The 27,106-nt window shown below is 40.0% G+C and overlaps 1 protein-coding gene across 8 annotated transcripts in view; it reads left to right on the top strand.

The window, feature by feature from the left end:
- The window catches only part of Ntng1 (netrin G1), a 348,447-nt gene that overhangs the window by 179,145 nt on the left and 142,196 nt on the right, over positions 1-27,106 (top strand). For all 8 annotated transcript variants that reach the window (XM_021195663.2, XM_021195668.2, XM_021195669.2 and 5 more), the window contains exon 3: positions 18,738-19,378. In XM_021195663.2, coding sequence (XP_021051322.1) covers positions 18,738-19,378 — 641 coding nt within the window. The remainder of the gene's footprint in view (positions 1-18,737; positions 19,379-27,106) is intronic.

Below are 27,106 nucleotides of genomic sequence, written 5' to 3'. Positions count from 1 at the left end.
GGGAGGAAGAAGAAAGCAGGAGGCAGAAATGAGCCTGTGCAAGCTGATCCCGGGACTGAGCTAATGGGAGCTTAGCGTGAGGAAGGGAAGATTTACAGGTCAGTAATTATACATGCGGGATATTTAGAGAGAAAAGGAGGATGGAGAATCTTAAACTGCTTTGTTGTGCATTATAAATTGAATCTCCATGGCGTCTTCTTCATTTTCAATTACACTGGATGTCAAACTAATGTTTCTCAAATCGAGCTGCTGGGATGGGGCAATGAGTCCCAGTTTTACTCTAGGCTCAAATGGAAGCTTCATCACCACCGTTTTTGATGCTTCTCAGGCGTTACGTCTTCTAGACACCATTGAATCTTGCCTTCTCTTTGTTCTCTACTTCCAATCAATCTAATTCTTGCTGAATGCAGATCATCTCGTTTAAATCAACATATCCCAGCCACATGTTCTGATACCTATTTAGTCAAAACTAACTCCTAGTTAGCCTTCGTACCTTCAGGCTCCCCCCCTTCTGTATGAAGCAGTAATTGTGACACTCTACTACTACAAAGACTCCCTAGTCCCTTGAGCTTTGGTAAGATTAGTTATTAGCTCTAGACTGATTTTTCATCATTCTTAGTCTGCATCAATATTCCTCCATGTGTAATTACATGATTTTAACTTGATGAACTAATGTTTGAAGACTAACAAAGAAGAGATAGTAAGATTCATGCTTCATATTTATGTGAAGGGACCATTTGGATTTGTAATAAAATCCAAATTGATTATAATTGATTTATAATCAATTTACACAGCAAATAGACAATTAAATGTCAAATATGTTTAATTGCTCCTCCAATATTGTGGAATATTCATATTTTATTAAATAGAAAATTAATCACAAAATAGCTTGCATTAATTCACTTGTTCATCATTTGTTGTATGTCCACATGGTAGAAATTAGGATAGATTCAAAGATAATATCTTGAATTATATACATGTCCATAACTAGAATTTGGTTGGAATCCCACTTCCAATTATTCTCCATAGCTTAGGTGACTCCTAAAATTCAATTCAACTTGAATGAATTTTTTTCTCTCTCTAAAACAAAATCTGGGAAACTAATTTTTTAAAAAGGCTAACCATGTATGATATGTCTGCTTCTAGAAAACACTGATGATTTTATTCTCTCTAATTCAATAACTCGAAGAATTTCTACCTAGCTATCTAAAACCAGCTTCCACTATGTATTTAAATGGATCCCCTATTTCATCATGACTGAGTATGAACCTCCAAATAAAATATACCTGATTCTGTAACTTGCCTTGACTACATTTCATGACACTGTGAACCTGTCTCTTCTCAGTAAAATGAAGACATGAGTTTTAAGGAATTGTATTTAATTGACAAACATAACAGCCCTCCTCTTCACCTAGATAAAGCACGGATGTTTCTGAAACCTAGGCTTTACCTCATTTAAATACTTCACAATGACTATCTAATAAAATGTCTCTTTAACAGTAGACATTTAAACATATGGTCTACTAACAGAAATTGGCAATTGTTTTATTACCATAAAATCCAATGCCCTGTCATACCTGTTTTCCTATTTCAAGATGACATATTCTCTCTCTCTTGTCATGCTACTGCACCACAATTGCTCAGTATAAATTAACCTTATCTTCAGTTAATCTGTAATGTTGAGTATGTCTGGCACATGTCAGTTGCTTCAAACTGTTTGTCATTTGATTTATTCCCGTTCATGATGGTGGCCCTGGTAAAATAACAACTACCTTTACCAATAGGTGAATGTGGTATTTATTGTTGTTAGTGCACCAGGATATGTCCATTAATTTATATAAAATATGCTCCTATTTTAAGGACCTATTAGTATACCATGAATTATGAATGAACTTTGGGATGTGAAAATCTGAAAAGTGGATTAAAGAAAATAGCGGATTTAGAGGAAATGTATTTCACAGTTGGAAATGTTAAGAATGGAGTACTTGGAGTAAAAGAGTCTCTTAGGGTTTTATTGCTGTGAAGAGACAACTTGACCACAACAACTCTTGCAAAGGACAACATTTAATTGGAGCTGCTTTATAGTTTCAGAGGTTTAGTCCATTATCATCATGGTGGGAAGCATGGTGGCATGCAGGCAGACAAGTTTGCTGGGAGAAGAAGCTCAGAGTTCTACGTCTTGAACCCAAGGCAACACAAGGAGAGTGCATGCCACTCTGGGCACATATACGCTTGAGCATATCTAAGACCTCAGAGGATACCAGCACAGTGACATGCTTTCTTGAACAAGGCTGCAATACTCCAACAAGGCCACACCTCTAATTACCGCCATTCTCATAGGCCAACCGTCCAAACATGTGAGCCTGTGGGGCCATACCTATTCAAACCACAGGGAATAATGGTTACAGCAGAAGAGAATGGATAGGTTTGTAGATGTATCTTTTATTTCCCAGTTGTAATTGTCTTGGAAGCTTACTGTTGAATAAGGTCACCTTTTGTAGTTCTTTCTGAACTCTGGCTGGCTGGTTAAAATCAGGTGTTTGTCTCACCCCATGTTGACTGATTCAATCTGGCTTCTCTCAGCTTTTCACTGAATTGCTCTGTTTGGCTTCAAACTAACTTTGGTCATTTGTTCTAATCTTCTGGCTCCTTCTTTTTCTCTGGCATTCACTGCCTCTGTTGATCTTCACTGAACTGCATAATCTCAGAAAGGAGCTCAGCTCTGCTCACTGCAATCACTGCACTGACTTCCAACTAAATGAACCAAATTCCTTCACAATCCCCGTAATGTTCTTAAATAGGTTTTCTCCTTAAAGCTTGATATATCCTCTCTGACAAATTCAGTCAAATCTGTCTCTGATTTGTCACTTTGTTTACCCCTCATTAGACATCACTGTGATTAAAGGTGTACACTAAAGGATTCCAGTCAGAGAGATTGAAGGTATGTACTAAGGGCGTGTCTGTATTTCAGCTGAGCACACAGACCCGAAATTGCATCACTAAAGAGGCTAAGGCACAAACACTGCTGTGAGTTTGAAGCAAGACTGGGTTGTACAACTGCACTCTTTCTCCAAAACTGAACAAACAAAAAAAGAAGTTAAAAGAAAATGGGGAAAGAGAATATGCAATGAAGAGTTTGTAAACTCACATGGCCCTGGAATATGGTATCTGTGTTTCAGGTAGTGGTGAGACCAAGATTTTTACGCCTTGACCTACATGGTTAGTAGAAACATCTTTCAGAAAGAAAGAGGGAGGAGGGAGGGAGGAAGGGAGGGAGGGAGAGAGAGAGAGAGAGAGAGAGAGAGAGAGAGAGAGAGAGAGAGAGAGAGAGAGAGAACTGTATGTAGAATCCCACTGACAAGCCTGGGAAACAGCTTCTGCAATTTAGTGCCCACAAGAGTTAAATTTAACTCATGAAGAACCAAACCCTGGACTCAAGTAGAACTTTTAAGATCCCTCTAATTAGCCACAGGAAACAAAGACCACCTTCCTCTTATGCAACAAATCAGGCCTGGTCCTTTTTTCTCTGTGCCCATTCACTCCAGGCATTACAGAGGATTATCCCCACTGAGTCACTTCATAACTGGACATTAGGAAGCTGCAACCACGCCCATTCATTGTTGCTTTATCACAGTTTGCAACCACTCAAGAACAAATCAAGTCCTTGGTACTCTGCTTCTTGTATAAGATGGGATTAGGAAAAGAGATGTTCCACTCTAAGACCAATAGAAGAAACACTGCTTTGACTGACGGATCAAATGAAGATAAAATGAACATCAGGAAAGGACTCGGATACAACCACAGCTTATGTAATTTGTCATTGTCCTCTAACCTCACCAGAAACCCGAGTGACTACATCAATCACAAAGAGACACTGCACTTGGACCAAGACTCCTTTTTCCTATCTACAATGTATATACCTTCACATATATTCTATATACAACTTAGAGAGGTCAATTAGTTCTTTAAACTTGGTTATCTCTTTAATTCTTAATTACTGTCCATTTCATCCCATATTTATCATATTTACATGGTTTTATACTATTTTCATTCTCCTTTACTGTTTATGTCTCTTACTCTTTTAAATGAGTAAATATTTTGCTGTGAATATATGTGCTAATTATTCTTCTATGTGGAAGGAGACATAAAAACTAATTGCAATTTAATGTAAGCTGCCTTTTCATGCACATGGTCCATTCTTTGGTCCATGGTCCATGGCCCCAGATTGGGAATGACTCATGCACTGAACATGAACAAGTACGGACAAGATGAAAGGTGCTTTCAGAGGCCACACCTGGGAAGAGCTTACATGTAGCTAAGGAATTTGAACTGTCCCTTTGGAGGTAATGACAAATCTACTGAATAACCTTAGGAGAGAACATGATTCACAGGCAGACTTGTGTTTTCAAAGGATCTGTTTAGCAGCTCCACAGATAACAGATTACAAAACACCAAAACTCTACAGTGGGAGATAATTTTAAGGTGATCATTAGTTTAAAAACTGAAGAAGGTAGTGGAGGTGTGAACACTCCTTCTTTATTAACAGTGGGCTGTGTCTTGGGAAACCACTTAACAAACAGGTACTATTCTGTTAGTCAAGGCAAACAGTTAGAACATATTCACCAGACTAAACTACTATTTATTGAAGATAACTGCATTTGAAGGAGACATTAAGCATTTACCATGCATTGTGATACGATACTGTTTTGACAAGTAGACATCATAAAGGATAGACTGTCATTGGCTTTTAAAAGGACACAAATCGGGGTTTGAAAAACTAACTTGTGAAACATTGCATAGTGAAAAAGTGGTAGAGCTGAATTCAGACAAAAGTCAATCAGACATGATCCTCAGTTACTGAGAAGCAGCATAGAAATCCTAATGGAAGTGCAGTCCCGATGGCCCTGAGTGAGTGTCATGTAAGGACTTACCAAATACATGGTACTGAACCCAGCTCAGGACACAAGGATATAATCCCTGGAAGAGAGGGACTGAACTCAAAAACTATTTCTTACACATTTTGAAATATAGGCTACTGGTTTGTGGGGGGAAATCTTTTAATACTGGTACTTTATTTTTAAAATCATTAATTTGCTTTCCTGGCTTGACACGTAACCATCATTGATTTTGCCTACATCTCAAACTTACAGAAGTTGTGCCTGTGATATAAACAGCTATGTTTTCACAGGATCACTTAAGCACAAGCTGTCTGTCATCCCAATGGTCGGTAATCACTTACAAGTGGTGACATGCTCCTACATAATTATAATTATACCACCTCCATTGGAAAATTAATATGGACCTTCTGCTGTCATATAATACTCAACCACTCCTCTAGTTCCATCACATGTCTCCTTAAAGGTTTGAATAGAAGAACTGTTTTGGAGGGGAGGGGTGGCATTGGCAGTGACACCTGTTTCATCTCTGTAAATCTGGCATTTGGCCCTGCTCCTCTATCTTTCATGAGGAGTTCCTTTTCATAAGAGCAACTCATTGGTAGAAAGCCTCCTCCGTTTCAGTTTGTCTGATAATTTCTCATTGCTTGATTCAGATTAAATCATCTTAGTGAAAATACAATCCAAATCAAACCATTCATGCTTAGAACAATTGTATTAATCGCATTCACCATCACTGTGATCAAATATCTGACAAGGTGCAACGTGCTAGACATGGTGAGATAGCTGGTCGCATTGCATGTGTCGTCAAGAACCAAGAATGGACAAAAAGAAGGACCAGATTATGAAAAAAATTGAACGCCTCCACTAGTTGTTCCTCAACCTACCAAAACAGCATCATGTTTACATTGGTGACTATTTTACATGCAAGCCATATCATCCATCTAATCTCCAGGACGGAGAAGAAAAGGGAAGAGGAAAAGTTAACTTTCAATGTGTTTTGTTTGGGATTCCTATGACTGAGTCAGAATTTTGATGATATTCAGATAAGTAGTTCAATAGATGTTCATCTGGGAAATAAGAACTAGACACAGAATCATAGGCTCATCAAAGAATAAGTGACAGTTGAAGCTGCAGCATGAATTACCTAAGAAGTACATGAGAAATGGGGGCAAAAATACCAGAAAAGTGGGCCATGGGGAAATCTTAATTTTAAGAACCTGGAGAATGAAGAACATGTAAAGGAAGCAACGAGGAAAAGATGCCGGGAGACTAAAAGCATTAATTAGAACAGATCAGTATGGCACTTTCATCCCTAGCAGTATTGCATGTTAGAATTAGATTAAAGCCAAGCAGAGCAAGAAGTGAGGGGAGGAGGAGAGAAGCCAGATTGACTCAGTCAGCTTGGAGAGGAGTTTTGAGCCAGAGCTGCTGAGTTGAATCAGCCAGCCAGAGATCAGGAGGAACAAGAAAGGGCAAATCTCAGAAGCTGAAAACATTCTAGGCCTAGAGAAGACCATGTGGAGGCTAGAAGATTCCAGGACTAAGCCAAAGTTAGCAGGCAGAGGCAGTAAACCTTTGAGAGGATCAGGAGATAAAAGTCACCATGCTTCCACTTTAATTAACGCCTTGCTATAATTCCACCTTATATGATAATATGGATTTTTTTTTCTTTAGAATTTTTCTTTTGAAGGAGGTTTGCTTCTTTTCTCATAGCTTTAAATAAACTAATAGAAGAAAGATACATTTGCAGACAGTTTAAATGCTTTTCCTTTCCCTCTAGCAAACACTGTACTGTGATTTTACTTCTCAGGCATTAATGGTTGGCTTGAGAGTATCTTCTCCTAATAACAAAGAAAAACCAACTGTTTTAAAATTAAAATTTACCCTTTGTGTATTTTAACATCTCATTTATTCTAGAATTGCTCCACTCAAATCAAATTAAAAAGTAAAGAATAAGGGGTTGGAGTAATGGCTCAGCAGTTAAGAACCCTGGCTGCTTTTACAGAGGACCAGGGTTCAATCCCAGCAATAGCACAGCAACTCCCAACTGTCTGTAAGTCCAGTTCCAGGAGGTCCATGGCTCCAGACATGCTTGTGGTGCACATGCCTGTGCATGCAGTAAAAATACCCATATATGGAAAATAAAATAAAATAATAAAATATTTTTTAAAAAAGTAAAGAGTGATCCATATGCATTTGTTGAGGAGATGGTTTTCCAGGAAGAGGTAGATAGTATCCTTGAAGCTAACAAGCACGGGCCATTGATCTGCTGGGACGCTGTCCTCATCCCCCTTCTTCCACCTCCAGCATCCTTATCCATCCTCAGTTTCAAATATCTTCTTAAGCCAATGTCTCAGGCATTGACTATATCTGCCCTAGGGGGTCAAGACTCATATTGATTCGTGATCATGAAGATGGAGGGAGGCAGAGATGGGGACAGCAGCATACAGCTCAGTAGCTTGATGTTTGGCTCTATTGACTAATTGGGTTATAAAATCACTGTGAGGATTAGTAGCTCTGTGATTCTGAGCAAGCTATTTAAATGATTTGTGCTTCCGTTTCAATATCTACAGAACAATATAAACACAGCATCTACCTCTATTACTGTTAGGAGTATCCCAATGCATTAATGTAAGCATTTAGAATAGTGTTGAACATACAGTGAGCAATATGTAAGCTTAACTCAACCGTTTGTCCAATGAGAATATCAAGTCTAGCATTTCTGAATTTAGACATCCTGATCATCTTACAATTTCAAATCTAGTATTTCCCAGCTCAGGAAAAATGACCGCCAAATATCTAGTTACATCAATCACTTCTCTGTGGTTGCTGCAGATCCTCATGTTCCATCCAAGTTCAGGCCTGACATTTGCTATCTTTTTGTCTACTAAGATCTCTCTCTCTCTCTCTCTCTCTCTCTCTCTCTCTCTCTCTCTCTCTCTCTCTCTCTCTGAAGATTTTTTTTTTAAGTTTTAAGTTAAGTATGATCTTCTAAAACAGTGGTTCTTGACCCATGGCCCATGGGTCGCACCCTTTGGAGATTCTCATAACAGATATCCTGTATATCAAATATTTACATTATAATTCATAACAGTAGCAAATTTATAGCTATGAAGTAGCAAGCAAATAATTTTATGGGTGAGGTTCACCACAACACGAGAAACTGGATCAAAGGGTCACAACATTAGGAAAGTTGAGAACCGAAGCTCTAAAAGAACTCTTCCCATTGACCTTGGTCAAATGACCTTGACCCTATTTTCTTCCATGAAACTGAAACCATATTATCCCTTCTTGAATTGATTGGTTTTATTTATTATAATTATTTGTTTTTTATAGTCTGTCTTCCCAACTAAACTGCAGGCCTTGTTGAAGTAGGAACTGTGCTTCTCTGTTGGTATACAACACAGTGAGACATATAAACATAATTGTCAAATGAGTGAGTGAGTGAATAAAAGACAGATGAATAACTGCTCTGGGCTCTTTACAGGGTCCTTGGAAGCTGAAGATTAAAAAGAAATATTCTCTTTTTAAGAGGATTACTGAAATCAAGATGTTCTTAATAAACATGTTTGTCTGAGGTGTGCCATAAAGATGCCAGTGCCTGTCCTTAGAGACAAAACGTCAGAGGTCCTGGGGGTAGAGTGTAGGGATCAATATTATGAAGATGACATCAACTCCCATTACCATAAGGATGAGCACCCATGAGAGCAAGGGGAAGGCAAGGGGTGGTGGGACTCCAGGTTCCATTTCTTATTCTGTGGAGAACTACCAGGACTGTCAAAGGGAGACTTTTTTTTTTTTTTTTTTTTTTTTTTTTTTTTTTTTTGACGACTAGTGATTCGATGTTGGGAATGATCAGCTCATAATTCTGAAGATAACGTATGAAGCAAGCAGAAGCAGAAGCAGAAGCAGGCTGCAAAATAGCATGCTGCTGTGGAGGCTCAGAGTCCTCCTCCTCCATTAAGTGGGTTTGAACACAAACCCCACCCCAGAACAGCCCCAAGTATGAAATATCACTGTGATGTTGTTTTCTGAGAGAGCTTGAGAGGAACTTCTGTGTTTTCATGGATAAAATACCCATTGTTATGTAAAATATACTTAATTGCCTACTAGAAGGTAAGACAGACACTCCTAGGAGTTGCACTGTGGTGTCTATACCTCTATTTACCTGTAGGGACAGAGTGCTGTTTCTGGGAATATGAATAGAGCTTACTGATTGTATAATCTGCACATTCTTGACATGTTGTTTTTCTGTTGTTCTTCACAATACCCCTTTAAAAGTGAATATCCTTGTTTAATTAGTATCCAGTAAGCAAGGAAAGACTTTGGAGGAGATTGAAATCCATGAGGAGTGTGGGGATTTCAGACTACAAGTCAATCCTTTTGGAAGTCCATAAATTAGGAATCCCTTCCCTCTTCTTACCATCAGGTCCTCCCAAATTCTCTGACAACTGGTAGCCTCAAGAAAATGGGCTTTGGTGGGTTTGAACCTTTCATCTCATGTAAGGAAAGAAGGAACATGGTTTTGAGCATCACACCAGAGCTTCCAGCTCAAGCCACCCATCTCTTACAGTGCCTTCAGGATGGCACCTCTTACTGTGTGGTGTCTTTCCACCCTCTCTTTCCCTTAAACTACTCTTACCGAAGTGTCTTCTGCCCTCCTGAGCAATTACTATTTTGTACCTCTGTTCTGGTTACATATAAGGCAAATAGTTCACCAAGTATTTTGTGTGCTTTTAAGACAGTAATTTTTAAGTCATTTCCAACCCCATACACTACATTGCCTTAATACAGTGTTCGCCTATAGACATCCCTTTTCTTTTTGGCTTGGTTCTGTTAATATTTTGTTCCTCCCCAGATCACAGGAAACATTGGTTTAGGTTGCCATGTAGGAATTCATTTGTGTGGTTTGTGATGGAGGAGCACATTTAGCTCCTCTTTAGAAATGTGTCCATTTGACCCCTGTGGCCTTCACCAGTGTGAAAGTCCTGAATATAATCTTCTGTGGGGATTTGTGCAGGTGTCTATTATGGCCCACAATCTGTGATGTGGCTTCCCGTATTCTCACTATGGAAAGGTTAAGCTAGCCTGACTTTCTTTTTTGAGGGAAAATGTCCACAAGGTGTTAGTACTGGCAGAGAACAGATTGAAACAAGCTGTAACTTCAATCAGACTTTAAGCCTGTGCCTGCCCTGGAGAGGAAACTCCACCGTGAACAAAGGGTTTCCTTAGAAAAGGGAGCAATCGTTTATAAAACTAAACGATTTGGGGGGGCTGAGGCAGAAGGATCATGAGTGTGAGGTTAGCCTAAGCTACATAGATATCTCCAGGACAGCCTGTTCTACCTAGAAAGGCCCTTTCTCAACAAATAAAGTTATAAAAGCAAACCCTTTTGTCTCCTACTATTCTTGGAGTGTTATATTTTCCAAACCAAAAGCCGAGATTCATGCACTCACAAATAAATAGTTGATTTTGATCCAAAGGTTTTGCATATCTAATGTCTGAAAGACTCTTGAGTGTAACAGGTTATACAGTCATAAACACATTCTATGTTAAGACCCAGTGTGCTACACCTCTGCAGTTTTACTAACTGGGATTCTATTGTTGTTTGTAGTGGTCATAACACTTTATTTCTTAATGACTTTGGGGTGAAGGGAACATGCTACCCATGGGTCTTTCCTCTCTGTGCTCATCAGGGCTTAAAAGTGTTTCCGTGTTGGTGGTATTGATAAATGTCCTTCCGACTTCCAGTAAAGATGGCCTCTCTCTTGGATCTTCCCACTCTGTTTCTAACTTCTTTCTGTTTCTTCCCAGTGCCAGTAGCAGAGCTGCTGGACCAAAAGAGGGAAGCTCAGAAGGGCCTGAGTCCCATGTTCCATTTCAGGGACATCTTAATATCTTCAGAAAAGCTGTAAAACCTACATTCTCCATGTGTGAGTTGTGAAATCATCTGAGGTAGAAGAATGTTGAGGCAGTGAAGTTCCAAGAATGGGTTAGGAAAAACCACAACAATTGCAACTCTCATATAAAGATGCCAATCACTGGTCTCCGGGAGCCTGGGAGCTTGGGAGCCTTCTGGGCTCCCAGGAAGACAAGTGAAATTAAAGAGGGAGGTATCTGCAGAAGGTGGTACCACAGCCTAGCAGTTAGAGCAAATTCTAGGATCAGTGCTCCTTTGGGAATCTGTCAGTTCTGGAATCTTTTTAAAAGGCCTTAAATTGGCAAACAGCTAGTGATGTCTATTTCTAAAACTTGGCAGCAGCAGGGTGGGTGGGCCACACAGTGCTGCTTCTTGCTTTCGTATGTTTGACTTTCAAGGGTCAATATGAGTAAAGATTAGCCAGACACAAATGTCAGTAGCTCTCTCTGTTTTTCAGGATGGATTTGAGTGTAAACCCAAATGATTCACACAGCCTTCTGCAAGCACGTCCTGCTCTGCATATAACCTACAGTAATATCAACCAACAAATCGGCCCCAGATACTATTTCCATTTCCATTTCCAACTGTAGTTCCCAGGTGTCTGATGATCGGTAAATCCTTGAGAGAAAAAGTCAAGCTGATAGTACTTCAGTATTACAGCAATACTGGGCATGCACGATTTCTTTTTAACTCTGAAAGGCCTTAGGTGAGAGAATGGTCTTGCAAAATACCACTCTGCAGAAGAAAAAAGACCTCCGTCCACTGAAACAGGGAACACACATCAGCAACTCTACTTGTCCTTTGAATTCTGAAAGCATATTAAGAAAAAAATAACAGCATTACATGGTGCTAACACATTGCTAATTAATATGTAATTTCAATTCTCCCAGAGGTAAAATATTAATATTTTTAAAATGAAAGTATTTCAAGTGATGTTCTAATTGTTATAAAAATATTTAATAGTGAAATCAGTTTAATTATTTAAACACCTCATAGTGGTGTAAATACTACCTACATAGTCATACATCTTCTCTACTTTCCCATAGACAAAGGATCTTAAATTAAGAACTACTTAAGGCTGTCTGCCAGGCCGCAGAGTAACTACTTACAATGCAGGTGGCTGCATCTGTGAGATTTAATAGGAAGAACTGGTCTTTGTTTTCATAAGTAGGGAAAAGTTGCATTTTCTTACATAAATTTCGTTCTTGATGTTATTAGAAGGGATTAGGGTGGAGTTGGAGTAGTCTAAAATTTAATTAACCTAATCCTTTTAACAAGAATTGTTTTCATACTGATAATTCTCTGTAACAACAGTACTACAGATCACATCCACATGAAATATTTACACTAAGTATTTTAGCATATAATCTTTCCTTCAGCTCTATCGGGGCTGGTAAGATTTCTGATTCCTTTGGCTGTCTTTGTTTTCTTTCTCTCACCTACCTCCCCTTTATTTCATCCTCTGCTAATTTTCTCCTGGCATCACTGTCTCTGGGTAAGTTATGTTAATAGCTATCAAACCATCAATGAATACAAGAGCTATGGAATAAGGGGCAGAGTGGATAGGTTTGTCTTATTTTTATTCATTTATCTATTTATTTTGGTATCAGCAGTCATTTGGTGTAGATTCCCATTTCAGGTGATCTGTTTACTCATCGACTGCAATAAATTGCAGTGCTGCTGAAAATACCCCTAAGACTAGAGTCAGATGAAGGACAAACCTGTCATTCTGGTCACCTCCTCTGATGATCCCCTGTGTAAATTACAAATTGTTCTTAATCTGCTCAAATGTCATGTTATCAGTGAGACCTTCTCTGACCTCACAGGATAAAATTACAATCAACATCCCTCCCCCAAGGGCGCTCTCCTTCAGTTGGCTTAATTTTCCCACAGTCCCTATCACCACAGAGCGTTACACAGTATCGCATACTTATTTGCTTGGTACATGCCCTCCACCTGGGATGAAAACATCACAGAAAGAAAGGATCAGAATTTGCACACTGCTATATCTTAGGATCCAGACAAGCCCCTTTAATACAGTCATATAGTGGTCAATCAATACGAATTGTTGAACGTATAAAACTTCCCTCATCTTTCTGAAAAATCCGGTCTATGTGAAGCCATGAGAAACCATGTTTTGTCAGCCTTCACACAGAGCTGGATATACTGCTGAGGCCAAGGGGAAAGGCACTCCTTCCCAAAAGACAAATTATAGACCCAGGCCTTCTGTGGCCATGTCTTTATGAAAGGACTAAGGTAGAGGCATGAGGTGCCCTCTGAACCTTGCAAGCTTACAATTCTAAGAATAACATAAAAGTCAATGGATCTCAATGGATGCTGCCCATGCTCTTTAGGATACAAAGGGGTTACTTAGCTTACGAGGGGAGGGGCTTGAGGAAGTGAAAATAGATGTATCTTGTGATGCTAGACAAGATTTCTTTCATTGTTGTTGTTGTTGTTGTTGTTGTTTGTCTCCTGAACCCTCAGCATTTTTTATTAAATTTATTTATTTATTTATTTGTTTGTTTGTTTGTTTAATATCCTCCTCACTGCCCCCCTTTCTGTCATTCCTCCCATAATCCTTCCTCTATCCCCCCTCTTCTTCTCCCCTGAGCAGGTAGGAGCCTCCCTGGGTATCCCCCAACCCTGGCACTCCAAGTCTGTTAGGTTAGGTCCTTCCTCTCACACTGAGGCCAGACAAGGCAGCCCAGGTAGAACATATCCCACGTACAGACAGCAAACAGCTTTAAGGATAGCCCCCGCTCCAGTTGTTCAGGACCCACATGAAGACCAAGCTGCACATCTGCTACATAAGTGCAGAAAGGCCTAGGCCCAGCCTGTGTGTGTTCTTTGGCTGGTGGTTTGGTCTCTTAGAGCCCCAAGGGTCCAGGTTAGTTGATTTTACTGGTCTTCTTGTGGAATCCCTATCCCCTTAGAGGGCACGATCTTTCCTCCTGTTCTTCCATAAACGTCCCCAAGCTCCGCTTACTGTTTGGCTGTGGGTGTATGCCTCTGTCTTGAGTCAGTTGGTGGGTGGGGCCTCTTAGAGGACAGCCATGCTAGACTCCTGTATGCAAGCACAACATAGTATCATTAATGGTGTCAGGGATTAGTGTTTCCACATGGGATGGGTCTCAAGATGGGCTGGTCATTGGTTGGCCATTCCTTCAGTCTCTCCTCCATCCCAAATCCCTGCACTTTTTTTGTACACAGAATAAATTTTGGTTGAAAAGTTTTGTGGATAGGTTGGTGTCTCTATCAATCCACTGGGGTTTCTGCCTGGCCATAGGAAGCAACCTTCCGGGGCTCCATATCCCCAATTCTGTGAGTCACAGGTTAGGACACCTGCATCGATTGTTGGGTGCCTCAAGTCTCCATCTCTTCCTGGAGATACCCTCTACCCCCTCCTCTGATGCAGATTTCCATTCATTCTCATGGCCAACCTGCCATCCCCCCTGCCCCTCCCCACACTAGAACCAGAACCCCCCTGCTCCTCTCCTGATTCCCTCTCCCACCCAGTTCTCTCCCTCCATCTGCCTTCCATTACCATTCCATTCCCTCTCCCAAGTGAGGCTCAAGCATCCTTAGACAAAGTTTCTTTTTTTCAAGATATCTCAGATGCTCATGATGCTCATCCAAGCTGAAACAAAATCTTAAGCTGCCATTCAAAATTAAAAAATATTAAAACAACTCACCGGGTCTTGGGCATTTTTTCATGACTGGTCGGCACTGCTTCTAAGACAAGGAACCTTGTGAGGTTGTAAGTCAGGAACCTTGGGTGTAGATATTAGGGGTTCTGACTGACTCTGCTTCTTACAAGTTTCCTAACACTACCCTAGGCTTGATTCCCTCTTCTCTGAGGGAGGAATGACAGGATATGCAAAGTGCCTTAGCAAGCTGAATGGGGGCAGGGGGATTGACATGACCTTTAATTCCAGGAATGGGTGAATACCTTTTAGAGAGATGTCTTCAACAACCACTTTTAGGAGGTTTTTTTTTTTTTTTTTTTTTTTTTTGTACTTATTCATCCCCAGAATCAGACTGATATGCCTCTTCTTTCTTTGGTCCCAATCCGTTGTCCCCCATCTGAGAATCTTTGCACATGGAAGCTGAAGGTGAGCAAATGCTGTCTTCCACCAGTAGTTAATACTAATGGAAGATTATCCCCTCCCCGGAATCCAACAAAGCCACCTTCCTTTGTTCCTCCACTTCTGGCCACAGGTGAAGGTGCTCCAGTCAGGAGGAAAGTGGTAGCATCCGCATTAGCGATGATGCAGATGGCTGATTGCTGACAGGTGTCGAAGTGACCATATTTTAAAAGTCAATTTCAAATAAAGGTATGATCTTTGTAAATCTGACCCCTTCCAGTGAGATGTGCATTTACATCTATTTGGAATTTATAAATCCTGACAGATTCCACAATATTTATAGCCCTCCATAAAAAGCCTTTGCCAGTTTGCAGAGCTTTGCATTTGGCGCTCCGGTATGCTTAAGAGAGTTTAAATAATAATAAATTTGGTGATTTATTCCACCTGGAACAGAAAGTTACCCACCCCCACCCCCACCCTCACCACCCCGCCCCAGCTCATTTTGAAGGGGAAGCCTATAAATAGTGTCGCAGACGCTGGGATCAAGAATAGGGAATTGAAATCCGAGAAAGAAGTACAGCAACATTTCCATTATCACTGATTTCTTGAGTATATTTTTAAAACACTTCTGTTCTTCACATAATATCCCTTCTCTCCTTTCTCCTGCCTCATCTCAATTATACCTGAGTCCCCCACACCTGTTGCCAGTGTCCGGATTCAATTGCTTTAATGGGGAAGGGGGAGAAAGTATTGGCTGACTAGGTAGGAGCAGGCTGCCCCTAGGGAAGACAGCAATTCTTCAGTGTCCATCTTGTATTTCACAGGAGTCAGCAGGTAACTGAGTGTCTACATCTACAGTGTAAATTAATTACTTGAGATCCATCTCACACATCCAACAGATGATATGATCAAAAGCTCATAGTTCAGGAAAAGAATGAGAAAAAGAGTTCTACATGTACTTCCAAGAGAAAGGCTGAAAACCATAGGAGAAGGTCAATTCTTCCGGCCAATGATGCTCACAAATGCCCAGAACAGTTTCATTTTGTATAGTGTCAGTTACTTATGGTCAACTGGAGTCCAAAATGTTAGATGGAAAAACCCATAAACAAGCAATGTGCTTAAGGTTCACATTGTGCACTGCTGTAAGGAATGTGATGAAATCTCTTTCTATTTGATTCTGTCCCACCTTTTGTGGATAAGAATAGCATTAGCTTTGTATTCACACTGCAGATACTGCCCACTGTTATAGTCACTGAGTAGCAGGCTCAGTTCTCAGAGCCGCAATCCCCAGCCTCACAGTGTTCATATTCCGCTAGCCTAGCATTATATCAAGAACATCCACCCATATCCCCCATTTATAGCATCTCATCACATGGACACTGTACAGTCCATATCTGTCTAAAGAGGAAGAGGATATAAAAATATTTTGAGAGTGACCTCATTCACATAGTTTTTATTATAAAGTGTTGTTCTGTCTAATTATGAGTCATTTTTATTAATTTTTATTGTATAAAATTATAAATAATTTTTTCATATGTTAATTAGGGGTAGGGGAGAAAAATATATACACCGGACTTAGTTTGACCAGAACATTTTTCAGTATTTCCTGGGGGTCTTGTAATATATTCCCTGAAAATAAGGGAAAACTATTCACTATATCAGAATAGTGGACTTTATACTCTACAATTTGCTATTCTTTGTAAAGAAGAATTAAGAAATACTGTACCACTCTCTATAGAGTCTATTGCTGGAAGCTGAGAAGGAGCATTTAGTGTAGCAGGAGCAGCATTACAGCTTAGAAGAAGCATTTAGTGTAGCAGAAACAGTATTACAACTTGTGACATGACAAGGAGCTCAATTTCCAGCTCCTTGTTTGAGTGGGTTGTAAAGGAAGTAGCATTTGTAAGGAGAATAATAATCAACATCCACTGGGAGCTGCCTCTGGGCTGGTGCGAAGTAACCAACACACAAGTGTCTGGTTTGGTGTGGCACCTTCTTCGTCGCCTAGAGCTGCTGCCCCACAACCTGAAGGCTCCACAGCTACCGTCAACATCTGCAGTCAACCATACATGGAGAGAAGACATGGGGTGGGGGTGGGGGGCGGCATGCAGAAAGTTACCAACAGCAAAACACGACTCTGCCCACGTAGAGCACTGTGTTGATTCCTTAGAATAAGCAACATGAAGGCACCCTGTGTCACAGCCTCCTGCCATTTGCAGGTCCTCACTCTACAAATGTTCCTTGTTTGATGGTTTCGTGAGCTGTATTGTCAAGCTCAGGATGGTTGACTCTGCACTGCAAACATACAGATTATTCCTTGCCAATGTCCCCAAAAGAATTTGGTGTAGTAACTATTTACATAACATTTACATTTAAATCATCTCCAGACAATCTAAAGTATGTGGAGAGTATATGCAAATGCTTTGGATTTTAGATTAGGCAGATTTGGGTATCCAGGAAGGATCTGGAACCAATCCCTCAAGGAGACTGCAGCATAACAAGAGTGGGCTTCCGTGCCCCATTACTTGGAACACATTCTCAGTCCAAGACATTCCTGAGCACTGCTCTCATCTCTAGCTATTAGGATGCCAGATGTTTGGACCAAGCCCCAGAGCCTGCAGTGTACCACATTTTAATGATTTGTGGTGAATAAAGTAAATGTTTTAAAACCAGACTTTATGAAGCAGGGACCCAGTTAAGTATGATGGACTGGGGGCAAAGCCAAGAGGAAGCTGAATGTTAATGAGGGGGGCCATGGCTACAGAGGACATGGGTTAGGCATCTATTATTCACAGTTAATTCTAAAACCCTGCTTGAAAAAGAAGCTGTTAAAGAACCATGACTTACTAAGACCTGAATAAGGATGACATCAGTAGACATGCCACATGGAAGTGGACCTCTCAGAAGCCCTCAGCCTTAGACAAAGAAGTACAGACAACTAAGGAATCCTGAGAGTAGGATAATCTTCCCTAGGGAAGAGCACACTAATTGATCATCCAATACCAAATGATCAGCCCTAAAAACGTACGTACAAGTACATAATACACATACACACACATATACACCACACACACACACAGAGACTTTTCTTTTAAGCCATGAATTTAAGAGAGAGCAAGGGGGATGCATGGAAGGAGTTGGAAGATGGAAAGGAAAAGAGAGAAATGATGAAATCGTATGTTAATTACAAAAAGGATAATTAAAAGAAACCATGTTCTAAGGAATGTCAAGTCAAGAAAGGATTCCCCTAACCTTCCTAGGAGACAGTAGAAGGCTTGAGGCATTAGGCAGTTATGAGTCTGTGTGTCTCTGTGATCACGCTCTGTGTCTAACACACATGGGATAAAGAAACTGTCCTCATACTTAGAAGTCCAGAGAAAGACAAAACATTACTATATGAATTTTACAAGATTTATTTTTGTATGTTATGTTTAATGTGTGTTTTGTATGTCTGTGCACCTCTTGCACGCCCGGTGCGGGTGGAAGTCAGAATAGTCCATCGGATGCCCCGGAACTAAACTTACTGGCAGGTATGAGCTGCTCCACAGGTGCTAAGAATTGAACATGGGTCTTCTGAAAAAGCAAGGCAGTGGCCTTAGCTACTAAGTCATCTCTCTAATGTTCAGTAGTACTTTTTAAAAGGCTGTTATAGAGGAGAATCCAGTTGGGGGAAAGTGAAATGTTTAGTGATTTTGTTATTGTTATTTTCTGTCCTAGCTTGCTAACTATGAGCAAAAAAAAAAAAAAAAAAAAAAAAAAAAAAAAAAAAAAAAAAAGCCTGTTCAGCCAGTATTTAATGCACCTTCCTTTCTTTGTCTTTGTCTTCCATAGGGCAACCCTTACATGTGCAATAATGAGTGTGATGCAAGTACCCCTGAACTGGCACACCCTCCTGAGCTGATGTTTGATTTTGAAGGAAGACACCCCTCCACATTTTGGCAGTCTGCTACTTGGAAGGAGTACCCCAAACCTCTCCAGGTTAACATCACTCTGTCTTGGAGCAAAACCATTGAACTAACAGACAACATAGTTATTACCTTTGAATCGGGGCGTCCAGACCAAATGATCCTAGAGAAATCTCTTGATTACGGACGAACATGGCAACCCTATCAGTATTACGCCACAGACTGCCTCCATGCTTTCCACATGGACCCGAAATCCGTGAAGGATTTATCCCAGCACACGGTCTTGGAAATCATTTGCACGGAAGAGTACTCCACTGGGTACTCCACGAATAGCAAAATAATCCACTTCGAGATCAAAGACAGGTTTGCATTTTTCGCTGGACCTCGGCTACGAAATATGGCTTCCCTCTATGGACAGCTGGATACAACCAAGAAACTCAGAGATTTCTTCACAGTCACAGACCTGAGGATCAGGCTGTTGAGACCTGCCGTTGGGGAAATATTTGTAGATGAACTACATTTGGCACGTTACTTTTATGCGATCTCAGACATAAAGGTGCGAGGAAGGTAAGAGAACACATGCCCATCTTGAATTGGTGGGGGGAGGGGCGGGGGAGACCATGTCCAAAAAATTATGCCCACAATTATAAAGTGACTTAGGTCAATTTGTATTTCCTGATTTCTAAGGAGCACCACTCAAGGCATTTTGAGACCCTTTGGCTCAACAATGATTTGTAAGCCCACATTGGCTGCCACTCTTTAGGCAGTCTTTAGATTTTAAACAAAAGAAAACGTAAGTACCTTACTGGAAGCAACAACTCGCTAGGCAAGGCAATGCTTAAATTCCACAACACATTGATGCTGGTTGCTCTGCTTGGAACGTTAAGGGACACAGGTTCTATCTTGCATTTCCCAATGCAAGCAAGAATCGCCCTGCAGTGTTAGACTCAAAAGCCATCTGAGAAATAAAATCCATTTCTTTGGGAGTGGTAAGGTTTCCTTTTAAAAGGCTTTGGACTCTATTGTATTCATCAATATTTTACATATGAAATAGGGATTTGGGACTCTTAATAGGTCAAGTATAGATGGTTGAGTGTTGTAACATCAGTGGTTATAATCAGGGATACCTTGCTTTAGAAATATATATATACCACTGCAATCAAGTTACAAAGAATTTGAAGATATTTGAATGAAAAACTCCAATCATGAGAACAAATGCTACCAACATTGAGATTTTCATTCAGCAAGGCATGATGGGAATGGAAACATGATGGGTTGGAAATAAAGAAATATAAGCAAAAAACCAATCATTTCTAAACTATGAAAATATACGAGGGTAAGTGTGCAAATGGTACACCTGAACAAACAACTGAACGAACCCACTTAATCAGGCTTCATTCAATTGACTGGCCCTCAGATTCTCTTAGGCCTGCCTAGTCCTGAGTGACTAGAGGTGCTGAGACTCTGGCCCTTCATAGAGTTGTCTGCCTGCCACACGCTAAGGACTAGGCATTTGTTGCAGTTGAGTGTCAGAATGAGAAAAAAAAAGAAGCAATGGTAAGCCTTACTTAGAGAGGCATCTAGGGTTTCAGGATGCTAACTGTGGAAACAAATAGCTTGAATTTGTGGCTGTCTCCTCTGATTTGTGCTGTGTTCCTCGTGACCAATGTCTTTAGCTATGGACCCTACTGTCAATGTTTAGCCAAGGTCTCAGTGATGGATGATGACAATATCTTAAAAGCAAGTTAGCATTTTTTGAGAGATTTATGCCCTGCTATATTGATACCCACACTGAGCTTGGGTCCCCTAGTGTTAAGAGAAGTGTGAATGGATTAACAGGAGATTATGACTAGGCAATGGAATGCTGTCTTCTCAGACTTGAGTGTATGTGATACCAAAATGTTCCATCACAGATCAGGAACAATTTAGTCAGACTATCAACTTCAAATGTGATCCTATTTATTTTTGTTTGTATATACTATATGAAAATATTTGATATTTTTGACAATAGCACACAAACATCAAATGACAAATAACTCAAGATGACTAAAAGAATAAAGCTCAAAATTAATAGCCTGGATTTGTGTGATTTTGTTATAGTAAATTCCGGTAGGTCCATTTCTGGCAGTTTGAAGACTCTTTAATGTTTACTTGAGTTTCTAGAGATCACTATACCCCAAAAGCTTTGATTTGGCCTTGTCAGAAAGGCAACTTTTCTGGGGTTTTCAGTTATGAAATTACCAGTGTCAGAGCTTATTTTTGCTGTTGGAAATTCATTTTTCTATTCTCTGATTCTTTTGAAAGAAAGTGTAAAACACGTTTTCAAGCTAAGGACAGCTTTATGCATGCTCCATCGGAGTTAGACAGGCCATCTCCTAAAGGTGGCAAGCCAAGAACACTGAATCCCTCTAGACTTCTCACCTTTCTCTTAAGCCTCTCCTTAGCAATGACCTCCAGCTGCTTTTCTCTGGCTGTGAGGGTTGAGCTGGACCCAGATTCTATCAAGCTGCCTTCCCTGAGTCTCACCTCTGCTGTCATTCCTGCTCACCAGATAGCTGTGAGCCAGTGAGAAGCAGCTGGGCAAAAAAGAGAGGTCCAGTAGAGGTGAGGCTCTTCCATACTGTGCTGCTCTGTCACCTCCACCCTCTGTCCAAACTCCTTGGGGCAAACTGATGCTGGCATGTACCGCACTAGGCACCAGATGGCCGGAGTATTTTTAGTCCTGGGGGAGGGACTAAAGAAGCAAGGCCTGATGGCTCCGGCGTGTCTCCAGCTTTCAAGTTATGTAAGAAATATTTGCTTATGATGGAACCACTAAACAGAAAGCTGAGCAATGGTGGCTCATGAGACCTCCCAGCCTAGAAACCATCATGATTATTTTCCCTTGAAAATTTCAGGATTAATGTCCTTTGTTATCTCTCCCCTTAAACAACAGGTCATCTATACAAAGTGTGTCTGCTACTCGATGATGTCTAAGACAAAGTTCTAAATTTTCCAGAATATAAGCAAGGTCATTTTTTCCCACACCTTGCCTTTACCATCATCCCATGATCATACAATCATGAAATCTTACATGTCTTTACCTGTCTGTATCCAGGAATAATAATGATATTTTTTTTTGCTTGGTCATTTCTAATACCATCCAAGCATAAAGTGGGAATTTATATAAATTATTGTATACAATTTGGATGGAGATCAGATATAAATGTTTGCAAAACAGGTAACAAAAATGTATTTTTCGCTGATTGAGGTGGTACATGCCCGTAGGATTTGCTGAAGGAGGCAGAGCCCAGCCTGGGCTACACATTTTGCCAGGCAATGGTGGCACATGCCTTTAATCCCAGAACTTGGGAGGCAGAGGCAGGCTGATTTCTTGAGTTCAAGGCCAGCCTGGTCTACAGAGTGAGTTCCAGTACAACCAGGGCTACACAAAGAAACCCTGTCTCAAAAAACCAATATATAAATACCTTGGCATATTAAACTACGAAATGGAAATAGTTGAAAATACATAATGTACATATGCATATGTAGATATTTTTATCGACGACTGTTACTTCACCTAAAAGCAATGTTTTGACTAACATTAGGTTAATGGATCATTTAGGCTCTTCTTGCCATGTGATCTATCCAGTATCTATTGAGCTGATGACAAAAAGGAAGATATTATCATAAAAATGCATTTCTCTCTTGCCACATGCTTTTTCTGTTTTCATTTGCCTCTTCTCATCGAGTATTTATTAAGATAATAGAGGAAGAAGAAGAAACAGTGCTACTGGCAACCTCAGCAACTCCATAGTACTCACACTGTTCAATAAACCTAATAATCTTCACGGGCTAATTCTGACTTATGGCTGGCCTGCTTCAGTAAATCAGGGTGATTTTCTCTAGTGAATAATAGAGGAGTACACTGCGCCAGGACCTTAATTAAAGAGCCACTCTCTTAGTCTTGATCTCATTTTAATTTACAGGGTAATACTACAATAATATCACTAATGGAAGGTACATTAAAGGGCATCAAGTAGCATTAACTGTATTAAATTATGGTACTTGTGTTAATTAACTGCTGAAGCAAGATGGTTCTAATGGCCAAGAGTTCGTCCAGTGCATAAATAAAACGTACCCGAATAAGAGGTGAGAGAGGAAACGAAGAGGACATGTTTGTTCTGAACATTTTTTTTCCTATACAGACAGGGGGTTAAATTCAAAAGTCATTCAATATATAATGTTCAGAATGTTTCTGAGATACACAGTGGGAGGTTTAGGTTTTCAAATACCATGCTTCCTTCTGAGCATTCTTCCCACAATTAAGTTAATTAAACCTGAATACTTGTCAGATGCACGGGTTTTTATCAGAATATAAACCCTGTGTTTTCTTTTGCTTCTTTGAGGTAAGATTGAAGAAGTAGTGTGATTTATTATAATAGGTTTTTTTTTTTTTTAAATCTGAAAGATAAATGAGCATTTGGTAATAAGCTCGTTTGTTTTTGAGATGTATTATCAGCAATGTATCAAACTACTGGCTTTGGACGTAGGATAATAGAATTTCTCCTTTAACAGCATAAACAGGAAGGTAGACTTGAAGGAAACATTCAAAGCTGAGCAGCATCTCAGTTTCTCGTCCTTTAAAGTACATTCGCGGCAGTAACTCAGACCCTTTCACCGCAATGAATTCGGTTCTCACGCTATGCTTCGCCTGCTCTTCTTCCACAGGTTGGCTATCACGATAACAAATACTATCCAGTTTGGCTTATCTGTAGCTTAGCTTTCTGAAGCTTACACTGAGTCTGGTGCGAAGATGTTAGAAGCTGTCAGAAATAAGTAATTAATAACGTTCAAGTGGATTTTGTTAAAGAATGTAGTTATGACTATATTTACCACGGATTGTATTTGGTAGACACTTACTGTGACAAATTTCTAACTTCAACGTTATAGGTATATACACATAAGAGACAAACATAGTAGGTATGGGACTCAGTGCTCTCTTTGATTTCAGACACCCCTTGAGGGTTTTGAAATGTAACCTTTTTCCAGTTACAGAAATCAATTGATATTTGTATTAATTAATTAACTAATTTACTTTGTCTTTTCTATTTCCACTGCTTTTCGCTAAGAAGGACTCTGAGGACATTAGGACAGAAGCCCTATTTTAACATATACATCCTGACCACAGTTTCCTGTCTCCCCTCCAAGCCCCCCTCCATCCCCACCCTCCTCCAGACCCCATCCGTTCCTCCTCCCTTTGTCTTCAGAAAATAGCTAACCTTCATGGATATCAACCAGCCCCAGCATATCAAGTCGTAGTAAGACTAGATGTATCTTCTCCTGTTTAGGCTAGACGAGGCAACCCAGTAGGAGGAAAGGGTTGCAAAGGCAGCCAATGAAGTCAGAGACAGTTTCTGCTCCCATTGTTGGGAGTTCTGCAAGAAGACCAAGCTATACAACTGGAAAATACATGTGGAGGGCTTAGGTCAGGTCTGGCCAACCTTGTCTCCTATGCTTGAAGGCAGGGTATGGAACAGGACAGTGACAAAGCTATACTACCAGGTTGTCACATAGAGAAAAACTCCATACCTTCTCACTCCCAGGAGTCGTACTTAGTACTCAGAACCCATAACTATTTAAATGTCACCATCTTGGGATTTTGTAAGTAGGACACGTCAAAGAAGTTAGTACCCAAACTAAGTACTCTCAAGTGAGCAGGAACATTTGTGAATGGTACTGGAGAGCACTGGTTGCTCCTCCAGAGGTCCTGAGAACAGCTCAGAAGTACTTATAATTCTACTTTGAGGTGATCCATGTCTTCTTTTTGACCCCTATGTGCACCAGGAGCACACACATTGTACACAGACACAAATGCAACCAAAATGCCCATGTTTTTTTTTTTAAATGTGAAACTTTTGAAGTATATAGACAATTTTGAATATTAAAAGTATTTGGAAAACATAGTGTCATGCTAAATTGATTTGCTAGCTACAAAAGGTAGGTTAGTTTTGTGCAGGTTCTTTAAATGTCATCCTTATGCAAAATTAAAATAAATTTGCCGAAATCTTTACATTTCACTTTTCACATTGGAAGCATCCTGCCACACACTTTGGAAAGAGTGTGCACCTTTACTTTCTCCTACTCAATTAGTCCTGATCATTTAAGCTGGGCTTTGCACCCACTCAGCAGATTCTGCTTCTATAGCATCTCCCTTTTCTCTGTTATCAATTCACATTTATTCTCCATCATGGGGCAGACGCAGTGTATACACAGCAATGCACACGGCAAAGCCACTACTTTCATAGTGCTCATAGCTTGGAAGTGCATAGGCAATATCGATTGAAGGCTCTTATTATTTGCTTCTTGTGTTTTTCATTATTACAGCAAATTTAAAATTGGGTAGCTTTTAAACAAAACAGGCTCACCTTTATCTCTGTTCTGAGGGTTCGTGGAGCTGTACCTGATGACTTTCTTCTTGTGGTCACATTCCCAAGGCAGCCCAGGACATCACACAGTGTGAAACTTCTGGTCCTGCTATTCTCTAAAGCCACTGGAATTAAATTGAAGACATTCACTTTGGTCACCTTATTTAATCCTAACCATTTCCAAAGCCTCATTGAGTTATTTAATTATTATTATCTTTAAAAGCCATCACTAACTTATTTCTATCCTCTTAATACTGCACAGTGGGCTAAAGTTCAGTCCATGAAGTCCCCAGAGATACATCCAGCCCATGTCTAATTCCTAGCACTACATGAGTCCTTTTGAGATAAAAGAACTCCTAATTTAATGAGAGAAGACTAGTAAGAAGTTTGACATTTGTACAGTATCTTGAAATGTGTGGTGTAGTGTGCCATGCAGCCAAGATGGAATGGATATTCGAGGCAGACAAATTATACAGGAAACAGCGCAGTTTGTTGAGGAATTCCAAATAGGAAATGAAGTATGAAATCCCGATAGACTCCTTCTCATCTTCTCCCAATGGATCACCATCATCTTTAAGAAGCACTAAAGAATTTCTACATCTTGCTCTTGCAGTTGCTCATGTTATAATACATCTAAATTTATAAATTTCCACATGCGAACTGAATACAGAGGAGAAACACTTTAAGGCGGTAGTAGAAAATACTCCATTGTGTGAATACTGGGAGCTGTAACATTTGTTTAACTTAGGAGCAATTATAACTCCCAGACCTGGTGCTCAAGTTGAGAGTCAAGAAAGGCTCTTCAAATCCTTTGAAGTCAGTACAGTGATGTTTTGAGATTCTCTTGCAGAGGCAGTAGGGCTTGAGAAGCAATTTCAATCTCAGCAAAGAGCAGGGGAGAGATTCCTTGATCAGCTGAAGGGAAGGCATAGGGAAGAACTACTGAAGCAGGGTTTTAGGCAATCAGCAGTTCAGCTATGTGTTCGTATTATACCACTCCGTGTTTGAATACGATTCCAGTTCAGACTCTTAAATGGGCACTCTGCTGTTCCAAAGAGGTTTGGATTAGAAATTCTTGCACTAAATGGAGTGGGTAAAAATAAAACATGGACAATCGATCACATGTATTCAACAAAACAAAACAACAAGAACAACAAAAAAAAAAACCCAGTCGTTTATATATCATTCACTGAGCTCCACAGAACACTGATGTTTAAAAGGTGCCTTCCAAAGGAAACTGAGATATAATCTGGAAAACTCAAGCTACAGGCAATGTGCTACTCCTTATTGAAATGAGAGTAACGATCCTTAGTGTTTGTGTAAGCTTCAGCTTCTAAGATTCATGTTTATGGTTTTGCTTCTATTGGTCCTCACGAAAAGTTCGCAAGACACGTGGATTTAACTTGGTTTTACTGGTGAGAAAATAGTGGACCAGAGATGTTTCATGACTTTGTTTTTTTTTTTCTGACATCACTCACATGATAAAGTATCAGACAGGTTCTCATTGCAACGGTCTGTAGTCCAATATTTTGGCATCCACAGTAGCCTGAATGGAGCTTAATAAACACAGAAGACTTAGAAAAGCCCTAAAGGATCTACCAGTAAACTGCAAACGAAACCATTAGCTCTCTGCCACTCATGGTGTGTTCAGGGGTCACAGACTCCATGACCTTGATGCTTGCTCTCTCACTGTACATGTTCTCTGCTCATTTGTTTTCTGACTTCTTAGTTTTACTTTCATCAATAGCAAAGGTGTAACTGAGCTAAATTACTTTACTATATTAGATATAGGGATTTTACTGCCAAAGTAAATTATGATACTGAGTATTTCCTGAGAGAAGAAATGAGTTGAATTTTATGAATACTTTCTTCCACATTTCTCTGAAAA

The sequence above is a fragment of the Mus pahari genome, chromosome 4 (assembly GCF_900095145.1).
Source record: "Mus pahari chromosome 4, PAHARI_EIJ_v1.1, whole genome shotgun sequence".
NCBI lineage: Eukaryota > Metazoa > Chordata > Mammalia > Rodentia > Muridae > Mus > Mus pahari.
This window is presented reverse-complemented; position numbering and strand designations above follow the sequence as displayed.